The sequence below is a fragment of the Acanthaster planci genome, linkage group LG15 (assembly GCF_054643075.1).
Source record: "Acanthaster planci isolate LZ-2023a linkage group LG15, COTS_SCS, whole genome shotgun sequence".
Taxonomy (NCBI): Eukaryota; Metazoa; Echinodermata; class Asteroidea; order Valvatida; family Acanthasteridae; genus Acanthaster; species Acanthaster planci.
The window spans coordinates 7,904,719-7,924,599 of record NC_141791.1 but is presented as its reverse complement, the minus strand read 5'-3'; the positions used below and the strand labels follow the sequence as shown (position 1 = coordinate 7,924,599).

Genomic DNA, 19,881 nt, shown 5'->3' with positions numbered 1-19,881 from the left:
AACATACATGTAGAGCACAAAGACTGGCATAGGATTTTTTTGATGAAAAGGGGTTGATTTTTTATCAACAGAGGTTGTCATGTTAACATGCACAGATACATGTACATTTAGGAAGCTTTGCTTTCCAGAATTTCTTGGTGTCACAAAGGAGTGAAGACCACATTGGTTTGTTTCTTTTCAGAGACAGAAGAGTGATGAGCTTACCAAGATCATGGGTGACCTTTCAATCCCAGAATCCTCAGGGCAAAGTAATAAGGGTGATGACCTACTTGAACTCATGGACAGTACCTCATGATTCACATTCCTTGGGAGCCACTCCCTCCCCATCACGCCCATGGCAAGACTGTGGCGACCTCCTGGTAGAACCATCACCCCAGTACCATGCTCTAATCTGCCATACATACCTCCCTTGATACTGCTAATCTTTGTAACAAACCCCCCCTCCTTGTATCACATACATGTACCTCTCCTTCTACCACACATTTTACTCTTCCCCTCCCCAAAACTAGACATTCACAAATATGCCTGTCTTTATCCTACAAACTTTCTGAAACATTCTTGATTTTGTAACTGTACGTTCTTCATTCCATACTGGGGTCAGTGCAAGCACAGGGTACATACATTTTGGGAAACAAAATTTTTCTCATCAAAATTTGGAAAAGAGTGACATTGTAAATAGACTACATGTATATGCTGGATCATGGTAGCAGTTGTAAAGTCTGTCCCTTCCCACAAACTTCTCCCCCATACCATGTCAACCTCAACCCTTCCCTACCAGGCTCCCATGCTCCAGCATAGTCCCACTCTTCATGTGTATTCAAAATACTTCATGTCACACAATCTGATCAGTCAGATATTACACAGTTTCTTATGGGTTTGTCCACTTCAACCCTTTTTCTGAAATATGCAGTGTTATACGTACCATACATGTGTTACAGCAAACAGTTGCTCAGATTTTAACACAGATTTTAATTGACTGTTAGTAGATGAAGCAAAGGTTGACTGCGCAAAGATGAAATACAGAACTTGTGCTTAGCTTTATTTGGATTGCTTTTATTGCAGTGATCAAAATACAGTGATTTACGTACACTAAAGTAATATGATCTGCATTTAGACAATTTGTATGGTGAAGCTAGACAACTTATTGCTTGGATAGTGGTACATGCACATGTACTTAAACTTCAGAATAATGGCTTCAGTCTTTAAAAAAAGTACTTAAAGGCACAGAAAGAAATGGATTGTTTGAATCCATTTTGGGGCTTGTGTTTTGAAGTACATGTCCTAAAATGCAATTTGCACTTAAAGTACCGGTACAGCTTTATTTCACTATGCACACACGCTTGTAACTTTTAAAAAAATGCCAATTTGGATGTGAAATGCCATGTCACACTCTCTGAATACAAGACAGTTTGATTGCTTAAAAGCTGTAATTCACAAATGCATGGAAAGAACAGTAACCCGAACAAATAAGGATTCCTGTGTATTTGTTTGCCAGTTTGTCTTGTGCAGAAATGAACACATAATTTGCCATATATTTTCAAAGTGGGCTGAATGTACATGTAGATGAAAATACCATTCAAGATATTTTACGATGTTGTTGATCTATAGACCATCTATAGACCATCTTGCATAGAAATTAAACTTTGTATAAAACTGACATCAGTGATTATTAGAATAAAACCTGTATGATTGTCTCTCATTTGTTCAAATTAAATGTTAAAAGTGTTAATTACTTTGGAAGACATACATGTATATGCACATGCGTTCAGTTTTACAGAGCAGTAAAAATAAAATTTGTGTTCATGGTTAACTGTCGGAGATAGAACAAATTCCTCAACATACATTTGTCAACCATTTGTGCGAGCAGTGTGATACAGGCATCAACTGTAAAATGTAGGTACATGTAACTTTACTGTCTTTGATGACTACAGAGTACCGGAGAGTTACGTCATTTTGAACCAGGAAGTGCAGTGCAAACAAATGGGACACACACGTGCTGGTTCAAGCACTGGTTCTCATGCTAATGCCTTTTAAACACAAGATTGTGCGCATGACATATTTGTTTTGGTATTCTATATTGTAATATGAGTTGTTTTATGCTGCACATCTCTGTTGTAATGAATAAAGAAAGTGCACATTTACATAGTAACGTGTGTTTAACTGGTGTGAATTTTGAGGTGTTTGGTTAAACTCTCGTTTTTATCCTCTTACTGCATAGATAAGTTTGTGGTAAATATACTCTACATCAAGTGGTAGATATTTAACTAGAAAAATGAAATTTAAATAAAAATGAGTGAAAGCACTGACCTTAAAATTTGTACAGGCATGCAATTTCCGGGTAAACAGTCACATTTATGATGGAGCAAACCTATCAGCAGTAATATTAAGTTATTATTTAAACTCTATTCACTGATTCCTGCTGTGACCATAGTGTAAAAACGTGACTTCTGTTGATGTCAAAGCTGAAATGACAAAGGAAGATTTTGAAGGTGAAGTGTCACAATTCTACTGTCTCAAATTCTCCCATTTAATTTTTAATGTCATGTACATGTAGTGTGACCCCCTGTAGGAATACTTAGCACAAATGGTTGTTTTTATTGAAATGATTCAAAATGAAGTTTCAGGAATCAATGTTTACTTCAAATATGTATACTTATGAACCCACACAAAGGGACTGTTTTGTCATTTACAAAACTATATTGTAATGTCCAAGAATACAAACTCTGCTGCACGTTCCAAAATGCTATTAATGATGTATATTAAACCTACATGGACTAAAAATAACAAACTGGAAATTATAATTTACAATATCAGGGCTAACTACAACTTGACATTTTATGATGTACAATCATAACGCAAACTTTGAAACTCAACTGAAAACAGGAATGTTTAAAGTACTGGAATAAATATAATTATAGCATACACGTACATGTATAAGACAGGAAGATAAAAATATATATCTTTGGACGTTTAAGTACAACTTAATTTTAATAAACTTTAAAAAAATCTACTTAAAATTGCAAAACAAATATTAAGAGCACTTGCAAGTCAACTCGGATTTGCCTTTGGTATCATCATATAAATACATTAAAAAATAGTTACTGAATTCCTCCATGTGTATGTTCATGTACATGACTACAGTACCTGTCTCAATTACTCATTTACATACTGTAGAACCTGAAGTATGTGGTCTCAAGCCTTAAGGTATTGACTTCAATGCTGACAAATATAAAACATTTTACAGTTTCAACTATCGACCTCAAGTCCAAAATACAGCTGTACAACTTGATCTACAAATGTTGACATAAAAGCATGTCGTACTTGGCACTATTTAAAACTTTTCACACAACACGGCAGTAAAGATGTAAAAACAAATCTATGTAATTAGCAAAATGTTCGACTTGTTAACCCTAACTCAAAAGGGTGTATATAAAAATTATACTGAAATTGGAGGATTGAGGACTGTTTGGATTAAGCCCCGTCAAATCTTTCCAAATTTTACCCATTTATGAATAAACATGTATGAGGAATCTGGGGTTGCATAGCTAGGCCCCATCACATCAGGTCTCAATTTTGTTCAATGTCAAGAATATACCACTGGTTTTTCACAGGTCTAAAGGGAACTGTATTCTCCCTAGCAGAAGTGAGCAACAAGTTAATATACACTGACTCCTAACGAAAATAATTATTTGAAGGATTTAAGGTGACATCTGAAAATGAAGATATATGTAGTAGTAGGTTCAATTCAGACAATCTCATTAATAGCATAAATTTAAATGCATAACTCAAGTACTTAATGACAGATACACCGCAATGCAAAAAGCTGAGCTTGCATTGTAGAAGTTGTACTGATGAACTGGTTCAAATAACTTGATGGCCAACTCTAACCTACTCACTTGAAATTGTCAAAAGTGACTAATGGAGACGGAATGTACTGGTACGACTGCTGCAAAGTACACATACGCTGCCTAAAACTTGACAAAAGTCCCACTGTTGCGTTATGTTACTTCTGGGAGTGATTTTCCACACGGATCTGGATCATTAATACCAATGCTGGTTCGCTCCATTCATCAGGCAGGGTCTGGTTGACATGAACAAATGTCTGATTACGGATCCTGATCCACATAAAACAAACAGGCCTTCTTATAATGACCCTGGGTGTGATTCCAGTGGTTCTATGCTATACAGGTTTATAGCTTCTCACAAATATAGAGGAAACAACCAAATGGGGTTGGACAGCTCTGTTGGTAGAATATGGGTAGGGTGTTCAAAAGGTTGCAGATTGTGGAAGTCACAGGTTCAAATCCTTCTTGAATCATTTCTTTGCTCATACATGAAGTTGTAACTTTCACCAGAATCACAAGAACTACCAAACTTTTTTTTCCTCAAAAATGTTCCAGTCATGACAATGGCATTAATTGCTCTTACACATTTGCAGCCATCAATGAAAGTCTATCCATAAGTTTTTGGGAAGGTTTGACAATACTGACTAAATGTCACCCAAGAATTATTGGTATATATACATTCAGCATTAGCACCTATTCTTTTGAACACTGCAGTCAATTTCACTCTTGGGTGGATTACAATAATGTGCCCATATATAATCGTGTACACCACCAGGTTCAACATAATCTATAGTCTTATCCAACATCATGTTCAGCCTAGTGTCTTTATACCAGCTGGACATAAACGCCCTGTACATCAACAATGTCACCGCTGTGAAATCAAACCTGTGAGTGTGTGTTCGACCGTATGGCACCACATCATTTGAAACGGCTCCAAACGGCGCAATGCATTTCAGCTTTGAGGCGCAGGCAATGAGTGGACTCCACAATTTTGTATGAAGATAGGAGCTATTTACAACCAGCAATGCATCCTGGGACGCAGCAGGGCCATTAGGAAAATGTTTCTTAAAGTCATCGATGTGAAGACCAAAGAGATGATACAAGGAAGGGTGGGTAGTCTCTAAAGTTGTGTTCTTTTTGTCCGGTTTGGCGATGAGTCCTTTGTGGGGTATGATGAATGGAAACAGGAGATTGAGTGGGGCACGGAAACGGATGTGAGGATCAACAAAGAAGAACGCTCCATATTCATTCAGGATGTCCTGGATTACATGAGATAAAATAGATGAAGAAAAACAAAACAGTCACCGATGCTGATCAGAAACAGTACCAAAGGAATGCTGAATACTTGAGGTTTCTCAAACAGACATTTTAAGTCTTCAACTACTTCTTTCCAGCTTTACATTGCACTCATTTGAATTAAGCTGTGCATTCAAATCTGCAACACGCATCTGATTACTGTATCTCTGTGTAATATGCACACGTAGCATCAGCAGCCAGGATTGGACTTCAGCACATTTATCACAATGGTGCCTACATGTACACTGTATGTTTGAAATAACAGGTGTAAAGGAATAAACTTTGAAAATAGATACCAATATCCTTGGCATCAAGCCAAAGCATCTGGGTTAGATATACATGTACACGCATCCATTATGCATATGCATTTTCACGTAGGAACCCTCAGACTAAGAGCAGAAACTTGTAGACATGGTGTAATAAATGATCCAACAGAATGCTTTGTCGGGAATTGAGTCAAAACTTGAAGGTTTACTCATTGCAGCATTTAAGTGTGCAGTATACATGTACATACATGTAACTCATAGAGTACTACTCACTAATAAGGCAAAAACTCTCCATGCTTTGTTGTCCGTTTTGTACAAATGCTTTGGGTACTTGTCAAAGTTGAAGCGTCGAACCTCCACATTACACATCTGTTGCATCTATGAAGCAGACACAAAGTAGAAATCCACTGATTGAGATTTGAATTTTATGGTTCAAATCTTAATCGTAATTAGAGTAATTTTACCTAAATACACAGTAAATAAAATATCCATACATTTGGCAGGTATCTTTTAACAAGACAACAAAATTGGCAGACCACACAGAAAAACTACATTGTACGTAAATTGTATAGTTGTTCCTTTTTTGTCTGTCCTACAGTTTCAGCAGATTTGTTCTTTTCTGTTCATTAAGGAACAAAGGCTTTCGCTTCATCCTATAACCTACATGTACATGGAGTCCTTCAAAAGTTCATGTTTTATAAAAAACATTATTATGAGTGCACTGTCCTACTTCAAACCATTAAAATGGAATGGGTTTGGTATCACTTTAAGACATTGCTCAACAGATTGCTAATTGACACATTTCACTGAAAACGTGTAATAAAAAAATGATTAACTTCAGTTGTTCAGAATATCCAACTTTAACAGAATTAACAGACAAACGAGACAGCTTGGGCTCTGACAATAATGAAGCTAATATTATTTGATGGAATCTGTTTGCACTTACAGATTTAACAATTTTGGGATGGATTCCCAAGTTATAGACAATGACTTTCTTGAGGGGCATATGTGCCTGGACTGAGGCTATCATTCCAAGCCCAATGTAAGCTAGATGCTGGTTGAATCCTGTCACAACAACCATCCGATGGTCCAGTTCCTTCCAATCAGGCTCGACCTTGGACAAGTCAATGGTTATGTTGCTGAGGGTGTAGTTATTAGTGATTGGGTAATTGTAAGAGACAACTCGAGATGGGTCACGAGTGATCAGATCAAAGCGCAGAACACGACGGCTCTCCCAAGGCATGTCATCTGTTCCATCATTGTCACCCTGACCTGTATTAATGTGAAAATAAAGGTGAGGTTAAAATCTTCAGATCTTAACAGAGGTGCTGGGTTGACGTCTGTTACTACGACTTGGTGCATGAACAAGAAAAGGGTGATGGGCTGACCATAGTAGCCATGTACATGTACTGCACGTGTATTGCAATTATACAATTGCTTCAACCTTTGAAATTCCATCTTTGTGGGTCAATTAACTTTGAAAGTGATCAACCCTCTAATGTTACACACATGTACACCTCAATGGTCAGAGTTGGGGAAGATGTACGGTATTTTATGAATACAGCAGGCCTACCTTTCGTGCAAAAGTAAATAAAATTCTCAAAATACTGAAAGCCGCAAGTTCTTCCAATCTGTAAAAATGACATCACTCACCATAAAACACAATAACATACATAAAATGGTATGTTCCTTGATCCCACCAAATTAACCAACACCCCCATGTAAAATGGAATATTCCTGTTCCTCAGCTTATGTTAATGAGGGTCACGTGGGGCTAAATCCAACCTTTTGATTGGTCGAGAGCCCGTTAGAACTACGTAGTATCAACTAGTTAGACGGGCTCCACTACTTACTGTATATATATATATCATGAACAATGTCTTTCCTGATTTACCAAGGTACATATACAATGTGCATTACAGGACAAAAACCGCTTGAACAATTTTCAATATTTAAAAAAAATTACACTTTTCAGTTCACTGAACTCCGAAAGGATTTCAAACAGTTTTCATACATTGAAGAAAAGAATCAAGATGTACATCATATTTACAAAAAGGAGTCAAAGCAAAATTGATCTCATGGATCGTATACATACAAGCTAAAAAACAAACTTGATGTAGGTCTAGGTAGGACATAAATGTACATGTAAACTTACCAAAGAGAAGAAAGTAAAGGCCAATGGTAATGAGAAGCAGCAATAAAGCCAGGTAGTGCTTGTTCTTCAACCTCATCTTTGAGAGAACCTGTTATCACACGGTAGTCAATGGATGTGTTGGTTACTACCTGGTAGGTAAATATGCAAATGAATGCACAACAGCTCAATGATACATGTAGATGTTCGAGGGTAGCAATGTTTTTTTGTTATTTTCTCCAATCATTTTCAATGCATGAAAACTATCTGACATTCCTTTTTAGTTTAGGTACACATGTACCGGTATATACTTTTATTATAGCTGGAGCGTAAAAACGCCATAGAACAAAAAACAACCATGTAGCTTATGCAACTATCCCAGCACAGCTTACTTGATATCACTTGAAGATTATACTGTCCACATTCGGTTACAGCCTTTTTTTCCCAATTATACAAAAACACGACATTCCTGTGAACAGTGACAACGAGTTTTCAGAGGGTATTAAGTAGGTTAATACACTCTGCAGCACACCGTTCAGTGATCCTACAAGCACCCATGCTATCAAATACCGGAAGCACGAAATATCCATTTCTGTACAACATCATGAAACCTATGAGTATGCCCTACAGTACATGTACACGTACATGTAAATTAAAACACATTTTCAGCAGGAGCGTGCTTTCAAACCACAAAACAGCTCATTCAGCCATGTCAGCAGTGTACATGTACATGTTGTACATGTAGTATTTCTCAACAATAGAACAGTTTGAATTTTTTTCAACTCTTATGATGTACGGCCCAACATGCCCAAGATGCAGAGTAAGTCCAGCATCTGGGCCACCATTCCAAGGGCAGATCATTGGGGGGAGGGGGCCACATTTGTTTTCAGGAAGGGCTAATTCTGGGCATTTTTTCATGTAACCTTTTATGTCCTTTTTGAGGGGTGAGCCACACTGGGGCTATTTTGGAAGGGAAATGCATGTACATGTCGTCAGGTGCCTGGCAGAAGGAAGTAAGCGCACTTACTCCCTTTTGCCGGGAAGCATGATCACAACAGAAAAAAATGTTCCCGGCAAAAGGGCATAAGAAACACACTCTCTTTATTTAGTAAAAACAGATATAATTTACTACAAAATCAACCTGGGCTGTACAAAAAGCAACCTTTGAACAACTTATTAAAGGACTTGGGCACTTTTTAAAAAATTTTTGCCAAGAAATCTTCATACATGTACATGTATTTCATTAAAATACAATAGTTGCATACTTTTGTCCTTTTGCCAGGAAAAGTTTTTTTGGAGTGATCATGCTTCCTGGCAAAAGGTTGTAAGAGCTTACGCCCTTCTGGTGGGCACATAATGATAAATAAAGACACCAAAAATTGCCTCTTTTTTTCCCAAAGGAAAGTTTTTGGCTTCTTTATTTGGGAGGGATGACCCCATTGAGTCCCCTTTGTCCACTCTTGGTTCATTTGATAATAATTCCTTCACTTTCTTCATTGGTATACAGGGCTGCCAACGTTCAGGAATACACATCATTGAATGCAAGATGTACATCTATCTGTAGTCATACTGGTACAAATACCGGTACATGTATATGTATTTTTGCATGAGTGAAATCAATGAGTTGTATACAAGAGAATATGCTGGTCTCTTTGATTCTGCCAAGGCTTTGTCACTAAAAAATGACATCTGGCACTTACCGACCTACAGTGTACATGTACTATACACTGTACTGCACTCATATATAATTGTTATTGGTCACATGATGGTTGACACTTTATGGTACAATGTACACTGTACAGTGGAACATAGACGGGGTCATTATCATCATCATGACAGGGCTACTCCAGAAGCTACATACTGTACATGTACATTGAGTAGGATACCAGGGGTTTGCATTACCTTTCTAAAAGTGGAGTTGAGTCCTCAAATTCGAGTACAGAATACTCTTGAGTGCTTCGGTGCTGAGTCCTGGGCTGAATACAAGTATGTGTACATGTACATGTACACTGGTGATGAGTCCGACTCCCTTACAGATAAATGTATGAGTACATGTACAGTATATTCAGGGCTGAGTACCAAAGTCCAAGTGCGAGTTCGAGCACATGTACATGTACCATGAAGGTATTACACAAATGCAAAAGTGAACACATCCACAACACTTCAAACACCATGCAACTATCGCCTTTACCAAGTCAACTTTTGTGTTGAAATGTGAAGATTTCTAAAACGTGAAAAAATTTGCATCAATCAATGTAAACATACATGTACATTGTACGTGTATCTACAGTTGACAACTCTGAAGAATTATGGACAGTAACACCACTATGCACTATGCTACTCAGATAACCACGACAACGAACTGGCCAACAATGTTTGTACAATGTACATGTACATTACAGAAGCATGGTCATGGTAGTAAGTGTGTATGCATACATGATGGATCTAGAGGGGCCAACGATAAACCTCGTGCAGCGGCAGGAAAATTTTTGAAAACACGCTCCCTTCAACATGTTCAAGTACATGTATGAGCAATACAAACTCATATTAAAGGAACCAGGAAATGAACTTTTCTTAAAATCACTTTTTGTGTATCTCTGTACTCTTCTTCCATGTATGAAAACTGTTAGACATCTTTTTTGAGTTTCATGAACTGAACGGTGCACTTTTTGAAACATTAAAAATTGACCGATCATTTCTGGACAAGTGAGGGTGCTTTTGCTTTGATGTAAATCCAGGAAGACATGGTTCAGGGTGCATGTTTTCATGTTCAAATTGTGAACCCAAAATTTGCTGCCGGTATCTGGGAACATTTCTGTGAAAAGGATTTTTGCTGGATTATTGCCATATACATGTACTTACATGTACACAGCAATAAAATGCCAAAGAAAATAAAATCTGCCATACATGTAGCAGTGGTTAAAAAATCTAGAAATTCTGTTTGCACAAATCAAGGCAACATTGAGATTCAGTGCCTTGGATGACATCATAGTTCTGCTCATGAATATGCAGACTGCATTAGCATAAAAACCAAAAAGCATCAAAATATGGGTTAAAATTGCAAAACAAAAATTTAAAATAAGGTTAATTAAAACCCAAAGATGCAATTTCAAGGGGTTGAGTAAAATTTATAAAAACATTTCCATTTCCTGGTTCTTTAAATTCATGAACACAGAAAATATATGTACATGTACATAGACAACAGATCAAGTTCTGTGAATTTACTTGAAAAAATCTTCTTGCAACATCAATGTTTTTACGAAGAGCAGCTGTAGAGCACCATGCATGTACAGTGTAGAGTACCGAGTCTAACGAAGACAGAAAATACAACAGAATTTTTTTAATTTACAAATTTTAGTTTTCCTACCTTGCTGCTAAAAGATATCAAGGTCAAACCGAAAATTTGGGTCAGTCAAAAAAACCAGAAACAGAACTCTTTTTTTGGCCAAAAAAACTGCATATTGGAAATCTCCAACAAATTCAACTATGAAAAAGTTACAAAAAACTGCAACAAACATTCTGTCAGTGTCAGTCCTCGTGCTGCGACGCTCATGAAGCATGAGCTTGGCTCATATCTGCACTACAATTTCCTAGGGTTAAAGCTGCACAGGCAGAAACTAGACTAGCTGAAAGGCTCCATGTACCTACATATACATACATGTACATGTATAGTGACATCGCCGTGTCACGTTGCCTTGTGTTCAAGGTTGAGCAATGCAGTCTTTGCTTCTCACCTACATGTAGCACTCAAAACCACGATTCGATTGTACATGTAGAAACAGTGAAGTACTCTGATTTTTTTTTCGAGTACCAGGGTCCAGTACCAAGTACCTACATGTAAGGGTTGAATGTGCCAAAATTAAATCCAAGTACAGAGAATCGACTACGGGCTAAGGAAAATGAACTTTTGAGTACTAATAATCGAGTATAGGCCGAGTACACTAGCATACTCGAGTAAGAGTACTCCAACACTACTTTTTACTTTCCTCTGCACGACGATTTGCTCTGTCGAGCATTCATTTTTGCAAAGGGAACACAGAACTGTGTGCTCACACTAAGCCACATCGTCGTAGAGTGAACTGAAAACACAGAGTTTTCTACCAGACTGGTTCAGGGTCATGTTTGGGAGAAAATCCAACATACATGTACTGGGTATTGTCACTGATTGTAGAGAGCAAGCAGTGGGCATACATGTACATGTAACTAGGGTTAAATGTGGGGGGGGCACCCAAGGGTTCACCCTTTTTTCAAGGGGGCACCACAAGAAAATTAGCTGCAGCAGCTGCATATACATGCATATACATGTACACGTATATGCATATAAACTCAACAGAGATTATTCATTGATTTCAAATAGGGGGGCCATGAGCATCTGCTGGGGGTAGTACCCCCCTCCCCTGGCTACTGTCACTGAGGGTGAGGACAACACAACGGTACACATGCTCACATGTGAGACCAGTTTTTGAGGGAATAAGGCTTTTTCTTTAATTTGGAAAAAACAAAACAAACAAATGTCAGATATCAACTTATGTCCTGATCACCTTCCTTAAAATTCCTTGACGACAGGAATTTTTTTCCGAAAGCCGACTCCGAGAATTCCAGCCTCACTTGGCCACGAAGGCCACCTGCCAAACCGCAAATTCTCAGTTTGTGGCCCTGTGTGCTCTGCATGTTCTGAATTACACAATGAAAAGGCTCATTGTTCAGTGGCATGCGGCTCTACTCATGCTTCCACATTCCCGTTGCCTTTTTTCAAAGTGGGGACTATTGTGAAGCTGGTGATTATGATACAAATTTGGCCTTTTCATTTCTTGGCAACACACAAAGGTCAATCACCATACATACAAGAGCCAAAGTCTGCCTTCTTTCACTGTGTTTGCTCGAGCATGGGCCGAAAAGAATAGCTGAAAAGTGGGCTGAGGATCTCAATTTTTACGACGGCTCTTACCGCCTCCCGGCGCGAAGGGGTTAACATGGGGTCACAGGCAATTTGAAAAAAATGATCAAAACTTTATGACCTTCAGTTTTAGTTCAATGGAGTGATCTCCGATGCTCTCACACAGGGTTTGTAGCACTATGCTCTCACAAACATGCCACCCGTCACTGACCTTGACCTATTTTCGGCGCTATACCTCCAGAGGTACCGTGCCAAAGTGAAGCCATGCATGAAATAAATGCTTGTAATCGTCTTTTCCACCTCCTTTTACCTCGCAAAATATTATACTAATTTACATTTCAAATTAGAAATAAAGATAAAACTACTGCAGGCACTTCTTTGCTTTCAACTCTTAAGTTTCCCTGTGTTTTTTTTTTATCTTTATTTTTATTAACTCTAACTGCCCAACACCTGCCATACTCCAACAGCGGGTTTTGTGGGGTTTGGGCAGGTTTGGAACTGTACCTGAGAAACTTCTTGAATTTTGTGAGACTTGGGATGAAAGGCCCAGGGAGATGGTGTTGGATTTGGTGTGAGTTGGGACACACACAGGTCACTGTGTACAGTGTCTGACTTGCTGTACCAATTGTTGGACTATGCTTGATTTTGTCAGGTTTGGTACTGTTCAATGCAAGTCATCCTATACTGCATAGACCTATCCATACCATATCACTCAAACTCCAACGGGCTCATTCTGTTGGAGTTTATCAGGTTTGGCGCAGTAACCTGCATGTATAAGTACATAGACAAGTAGATGAACCTGTTGGATTTTGTGAGGTTCAGCATGCTTTCCAGTGCAGGAACTTAGGGGGTTAGGGTTAAACATGAAAGTAAGGACTTGGTGAATGTTTTCAATTGAAAACACTTTCATTTACGTGTATTTCTTACAGGGAAACAAACAACATTTTCTAGTGCTTACCATGGAGATCATCCTATTAACAATAATTTACTTGGCAAAAATAATACACACGCTTGAACTCTGCATTCGGCAAACTTTATTTTTCTCCCCAGGAAATCTCCTGACAAAAAAGAAACTACATGCATAACATTTGCTCCTCTAGGGGGTTTGGAAGCATGGAAGACAATAACAAGGACAATAAAATGTATCCCTTGCCCGTAGACGGGTGAAACTGCAACAGTACTTGATATGTATCCAGTACAAGCAGTTTCGACTATACACTGGCCCCATGACATTAAATACATGTACATGTGTAGTGGTAGATGGAGGTAGCAAGTTCAGTGGGTTGGATTCAGTGGAAAACAAACACAGCACTTGTCAATGTCATCAATATCTGAGTTGCTGTCATCATCAATGGAGGTGGTGCTCTAGCTGAAGCGATGTTTGCAGGAGCACAACTTCAATGAGACTGAGATGGAGAAATTGTACAAGGCTTCTTTGGTCCATTCTCACACCAAAATACTTTTATAAGCGTTGATGTAGCTCCTATAGGCACTTGCCCTAAACAACAGTACTGGGCTTGTGCACGTCCTGCAAGATGGGAAAGTGACATTTTGCTGTTGGATGTCACATGTTGGATGTACATGTACATGTAATATCTAATGAAAATTTATTATAATAATTCCATTTTTGTCAAAAAACTGATGCATATTATTGTATTTTTTATTTTGTAGGCCTTCATTGTAAAACCCTAAACAGTCACTTTTACTTTTACAATTTGTTGAAAGAAATGAAAGGAAAAACCTACATGTACATTTCTCAGAAACGTACATGTAAGTATCAATTAAGATATGTTAATGCATGCAGGAATTGATAATTTTCATGGAAAAAAATAAGCTTTTGTAACATGTCAACTCATCTCTCTGAATGTGAGGGCAAAACGATTTGCTAGGCAGTAAGAAACTGATATAAGGAACAAGTCTTTTCTAAGCATCCACAGGCTCAGTTACATGTGCCAGTGGAGTCCCGTGACTGCAGTCATACATGAATAGTGACTTTGAAAAATTGTAATCTGAAACTTTAAAAGACGCTGTCATGAATCTTAATTGCCCCCGCAATATACATGTAGAATGTTTTTGTATCTTGTAAACTAGGCCTAAATACATAATTTCTAGATATCTATGAGTGCAACTTACCGCTAAAGAATTAACTTTTCAAATTTTTCAGTCAGTGGGGAGAAGATCTTCAGAAGGTTTGAAGGTACCGATACCATGGATACATGTACAGGTATTTTATGTCACTCGAAGTTGTTTACATTGCAGGGCTTCACAACGATGGTAAAGATGCAAAAATAGGGCCCCTCAAAATCAGGCCCACAATAAGACATGTGAGTTGGTCAGCCTGCGAGCTGGTCGGTGAACGAGTTGGTCGAAAAGACCAAAAGGAGGCCATGTACGTGTGCGTCATATGCCTATTATGCTCATGACACATAAAAAACATACATGTATGTACTGCACACTTTATAAGCATAACAATTAACATGCATGTATGATGCACATAATTCTACGGTGAATGTCCTCCTTTTCCGTCTACCTGGCTTAGGCCTAGTCTGAGTAACTTGGACCCTACAATCACCTTTTTAAACCTTTGGACATGGTCTGGTGATAGTAGGGTCCAAATACATGTATATCTATGCACCTTCCATAGACTTTTGCTTCCATTACCGGTACTTCATTTCATTCAAATAGCTCGAACCCCAAATCAAAATCCTCCAAATTCACCTCCAAAATGGTCCTTAAACTGTTTAATGCACCCAGCTCAGGATCAAGTGAGAATCAGAGATTTCAATAGTGATGATAAGGTTTACTTACATTTGGGAAGAAAAGAGAAATTTCCCCTTCAAATTGGAAGCACTGTTGTCATTGAGCTCAAAGTCGCCATCTTGTTCAAAAAGCAATTTGAACTGTATGTTAATGTCCTGGAGATGTCACACAGCACTCCAGCCTACCGGTAGCTGACCATTCATGTAAGTGAAAACTTTGCACTTAACAGCATACATAGAGCAACAGGCTACATGTATGTCTGATTTCGCATGCTCTGATTGCAAAGAGAAGCGTCATCTTTGTTCATTGCTTTCCAGGAAACGGAGCATAAAAAACGAAGGTTTTCATGGCAAATCCAACTTACATTAATCGTTGTATTCTTCAGTAACATTTATAACATGCCCTGCCTCAAAAAAGTAATAAAAATGTGGTTTTAACCAAGTTTATTACCCCCCAATTATTTTTTCACATGGAAAAATTGAGTGTTCCCAAATTTGATCAATATCTGTTAAAAATAAGTTTTCCCGATTATGAAAACTAGATTCATATAAACTAGAACATTGTCTTAATCGAACGCACTCGAAAACTGGGAATCCACCAGATAAAAATTTTTGGCTGAAGCGGTGAGGCCTTTGTGTTCCGTCAATATTAATTATATTTTGGTAACCCTTCTTTCAAGATGTATTTTTGCGTTGGGGAGATGTTAATATACATGTACATGTATACGTTGGGTAAGGGCAAAACCCACTGATAAACAATGTATGCTCAGTGCTTGTCCGAGAGCTTGTGAAAAAATTCACAAGCTTACTCGGGTGGGACTCGAACCCACGACCTCCTACTTACTACTGCAGACGGCTTAATGCAAAAATACATGTACATTTTGAAATATATCGCGGTACCTGCTGCTTCACCTGACTTAGACTGGCCAGCTGACACAGGAAAGCTCGGTGGTCGAGTGGTTAAGACATCTGCACTAGTAAGCACTAGTATTAATCCGGGGTACCGGACAGATCATTATCTAGTTGACATTTGTTTGGATTTTAATCAAGTGGAAAGGGGGTTACTGGAAATTTAACGATTCACTTCTCTCAGATAAAGATTGATTGATCTGGTTAAAAAAACTATTTTTGAGGTGATTGATTCTTATGCTGCTTTACTGTACTCTCGCTCCTTTTTACAAGATGTACATGTATGCATCCCAAGGATATACATTTTGGTATTAGTGACCAGCTATTTTTTGAAATGCTTTTGATGGAAATCAGGACTAAGATGATTTCTTGCGCTGTCTGGAAGAAAAGAAAAGTTTGTGAGAAGGGAGACTAAGATTGAAACTGAGACTAAGGATTTGTCAGATAGAATTGCCAGTAGTAACAACAGTTTGGTGGTGCACTGAATGAAAAAAAACTTTGTCTTGTTAATTTGCGTAAATCAAAAATGGATGGTGTTATGATTAGATCCCATACAAAGTGGATGGAGCATGGAAAGAAACCAATGAATTATTTTTGGAATCTGGAGAAGTGTAACTTTAATAATAGGATTATTAGCAGAATTGCTAAGGGAAACGGTACTGATTTACAGAGATCTGGAGAAATTATTTCGAAATCACACTCGTATTCAGAACAAACACCAACCATTATTCCGTCTATTTTCGACAGTGTAAATCCCCAGTTCTTTCAAATTTGACTAGGGAAAAAATAAGCAGCCTGTTGACTTGTGAGGAACTACTGAAAGTTTTAAAGAATACTAAAAATGGTAATTCTCCAGGTTCTGATGGTTTTACATTTGAATTTATATTTTTTTTTCTCTGACTTATCATGGTTTCTCCTACAATCTCTCAGTTTTGGGTATGATATTGGTAGACTCAGTCACCCAACAGCTCGGTATCATTACCTTGCTTCAAAAGGGGATAAACCCTGTGAGTTCTTAAAGAACTGGAGACCAATTTCGTTATTGAATACTTCATATAAATTAGCTTCCAGTTGTATTTCAGAGAGACTCAAAACTTGCCTCTTCACAATTATCTATAGATGAAAATCAAAAAGGTTTTTTGCAGGGACGCTATATCGGGGAGATAATTTTCTTAATTATATAGAGAAAAATAATGTTCCTGGTGTCTTTTTGTTGACTGATTTGGGAAAGTGTTTGAGTCAGTCTCACACAAATTTATTAGTTAAGTCTTGGATCTCTTTAAGTTTGGACTCTCTACATGTATTTATTCAGGAATGGTTCAAAGTTCTTTGCAGTAGTGCGACCGCCTCGGTGTTAGTACATGTACATGTAAATGGGTTTTTATCAGAATCGTTTAAAGATGGAGCCTGGTTGTCATGAAGGAAAATGGTTTGAGCCCTTATTTGTTTCTTTTGTGTGCTGAAATTATGGGTACACGCTTGTTCATAATGACAACATTCTTAAGGGCATTTCAGTAGAAGATAAAGAGTGTAGGCTTTCTAAGTTCACTGATGAAACAGTATTCTTAATGCAGAGCTGTCTTTTGAGAGCGCTTTTAAGATTTCGGGTGATTTTGGAAATGTTTTTGGTCTCAGAGTAAACACAGATAAAACTAATGCTGTGTAGATTGGTGGTAATAAGGGATGTCAGAAATGCCTCTGTGAGCATATTAATGTTCATTGGGTTGGCCCTGAGGATAGATTTAGAGCCCTGGGGATTGATTTTACTCTTAATCTTGATAACATGACAATCATAAATGAGTGCTTGAAGCCACTGCTGCTTCAATCAATTATTGGTCTAAGAAAAATTTAATGGTTCTTGGTAGAGTCACAGTTAGACAGTTGTTAAATCACTTACATGTACATGTACCTTAAATCCAAATTTATATTTTTTGATTTTGGTTCTTCCAGATCCACCCCCAGATATTATTAAGGATTTAATTGCTATGCTGTAAATATTTATGTGGAGCGGGGGAGGGGTGGACAGAGTTCCTACATGTAGGAATCAGATGATTCAAGATTATAAACATGGCAGTGTCAAGACGGTTGATTTAAGTTTACAAAAATATATTGAAGCTCTTACATGTACATGTAAACTGGTACGTGGATCTGTAGACTGTTAAATAGCAACATTTCCAGCCAGGATTCTGTGTTTTATAAGATTAGTGATATTCCGAATGTATTGTTTATTGAAGGTGGTCATTTTAGTATCACTTACAATTACATGTATTTTCTTCAGCAGGTAAAGTATTCAAATCAGTTTGGGATTGACCTTTTTAAAGCCCAAAATCATTTTGTTCATGCCCCTTCTCAAGGAAGTGGTTGAAAATGTTTTGTGCTACTGTTCAACCATAGCACTGCGATTGGAAATAAATGAATTTTTTATAAGCACTGGGCTAAAAGCATGAAAAAAGGAGTTAATTTCTTAAGTGACCTGCTTGATAGCGAAGGTCATTTCTTAAGCCTAGATAGCTTTATGCTAAAATTTGACATCAGGATCAACTTTTTGGAATACAGCGGAGTTACATGTACATGTATACTGTTAGAAAATCTTTTGTAGCACATTGTAACAGGTCATCTCTAATATACATGTACATGTATGGTTTCCTCTAATTCCTTTGAATTTGCAGTTACATAAATGCTAGATAAAAAGGGCTCTACTGTTGTATTATATTCTTACTTCTGCAATGAAGGTTGTCTATGTACTGTACATTATTAGAAATGAAGCTGGCTTGTAATCTCCCTCTCACTGAATGGTTGGAGTTATGCAGTTTGTCCTTTCAGTTACAATTGCCACATGTGGTTTCAACGGACTCACTCACAGCATCTTGGCCATTAACTCTTGTTTGAAATTGGTAAAAGAGATTATAATATGTGTTCTTTTTGTCAAGCTGAGACTGAGAGTGAAGCCTTGATGCATCTCTTTTGTACTTCTGAATTTTCTTTGCTGTGTAATGGATTAATGTCTAATGTGAATTGACTGTGTTTTGATTTCTCTTCTTTGTTATATCTAACGTAATACACAAGAGAAACTTGAATAAAAGGTCCTGAGTTTGGAAAAAAAATTGTCAAAAGACTCTGAATTTGAACAAACTTTCGTGCCAAATAGTATGAATCCAGACATTCTGTAATGGAAAAATATGTCAAATATCTCATCTAAAAAAAATTTATGTCCTAATAAAACTTAAGTTAACTCTTAGAAATGAATTAATGGAAGCAAAAGACTATGGAAGGTACATACTACATGTATGTAATTGGACCCTACTATCGCCCGACCATGTCCAAATGTTGAAAAAGGAGATTTAAATTGTAGGGTCCACGTTACTTGGCTCAGGCATGAATGCATGTGACTTGTAAATGTACATACACTCCATGCATACACGTACCGGTAGGCCTACATCATACATGTACATACATGTACACTGTACACGTATGTACTTGTACATACGTATGTGCGAGCTGACCTGAGCTGACATACCCACAGTTCGCGCGGGAGAAGAGCGGACGTCGGACCCCACAGAGTTCTAGCTGGGGGCAAACATGCCTGAGGCTGCCCTTCTCTTTGCAATTATGTGGAAATTCAAAGCTTTTCCAGTGAGTACCTGAAAAAAGCAGACTGATCGTTAACGTAAATTCTTACCCGTAACCGAAAGACCAGACTGCACGTAAGAGTCAACCTAGAGCGCGAGTGCGAGTCCTTAACCCTTTGCAACTGCAGTGCCAGGCCTGAAGCTAATTC

General features: G+C 37.9%; 2 protein-coding genes across 5 annotated transcripts in view; one reads left to right on the top strand and one right to left on the bottom strand.

Annotated features, from left to right (window-relative positions):
• Nucleotides 1-2,149, top strand: part of LOC110986670 (protein OSCP1-like) — a 23,929-nt gene extending 21,780 nt beyond the window's left edge. Inside the window, exon 9 of the mRNA XM_022248735.2 lies at nt 182-2,149. Coding sequence (XP_022104427.1) covers nt 182-295 — 114 coding nt within the window. The 3' untranslated portion in view covers nt 296-2,149. The remainder of the gene's footprint in view (nt 1-181) is intronic.
• On the bottom strand, nt 1,014-19,881 carry LOC110986671 (uncharacterized). Of its 4 annotated transcripts, none has more exons than XM_087146923.1 (5): nt 19,783-19,881; nt 7,563-7,690; nt 6,354-6,679; nt 5,681-5,785; nt 1,014-5,104 (listed from the first exon to the last, which is right to left on the bottom strand). In XM_087146923.1, the coding sequence occupies exons 2-5, from the start codon at nt 7,636-7,638 to the stop codon at nt 4,532-4,534; spliced, it is 1,080 nt and encodes a 359-aa protein (XP_087003049.1). In that variant the 5' UTR covers nt 7,639-7,690; nt 19,783-19,881; the 3' UTR covers nt 1,014-4,531. The 4 variants fall into 4 exon arrangements, with proteins under 4 accessions (XP_087003049.1, XP_022104428.1, XP_087003051.1 ...); XM_022248736.2 differs by having other exon boundaries at nt 7,563-7,650; nt 19,783-19,873; XM_087146925.1 differs by lacking the exon at nt 19,783-19,881 and adding an exon at nt 9,441-18,470 and having other exon boundaries at nt 7,563-7,650.

What these genes read in the sequence shown, in the direction of transcription:
- LOC110986671 (XM_087146923.1), bottom strand. Translation starts at nt 7,638, where the DNA reads ATGAGGTTGAAGAACAAGCACTACCTGGCTTTATTGCTGCTTCTCATT. An exon ending in CCTTTACTTTCTTCTCTTTG is followed by an intron (nt 6,680 to 7,562) that starts GTAAGTTTACAT and finishes ACATTAATACAG; the next exon opens with GTCAGGGTGACAATGATGGA. An exon ending in ATCCCAAAATTGTTAAATCT is followed by an intron (nt 5,786 to 6,353) that starts GTAAGTGCAAAC and finishes TCTGCTTCATAG; the next exon opens with ATGCAACAGATGTGTAATGT.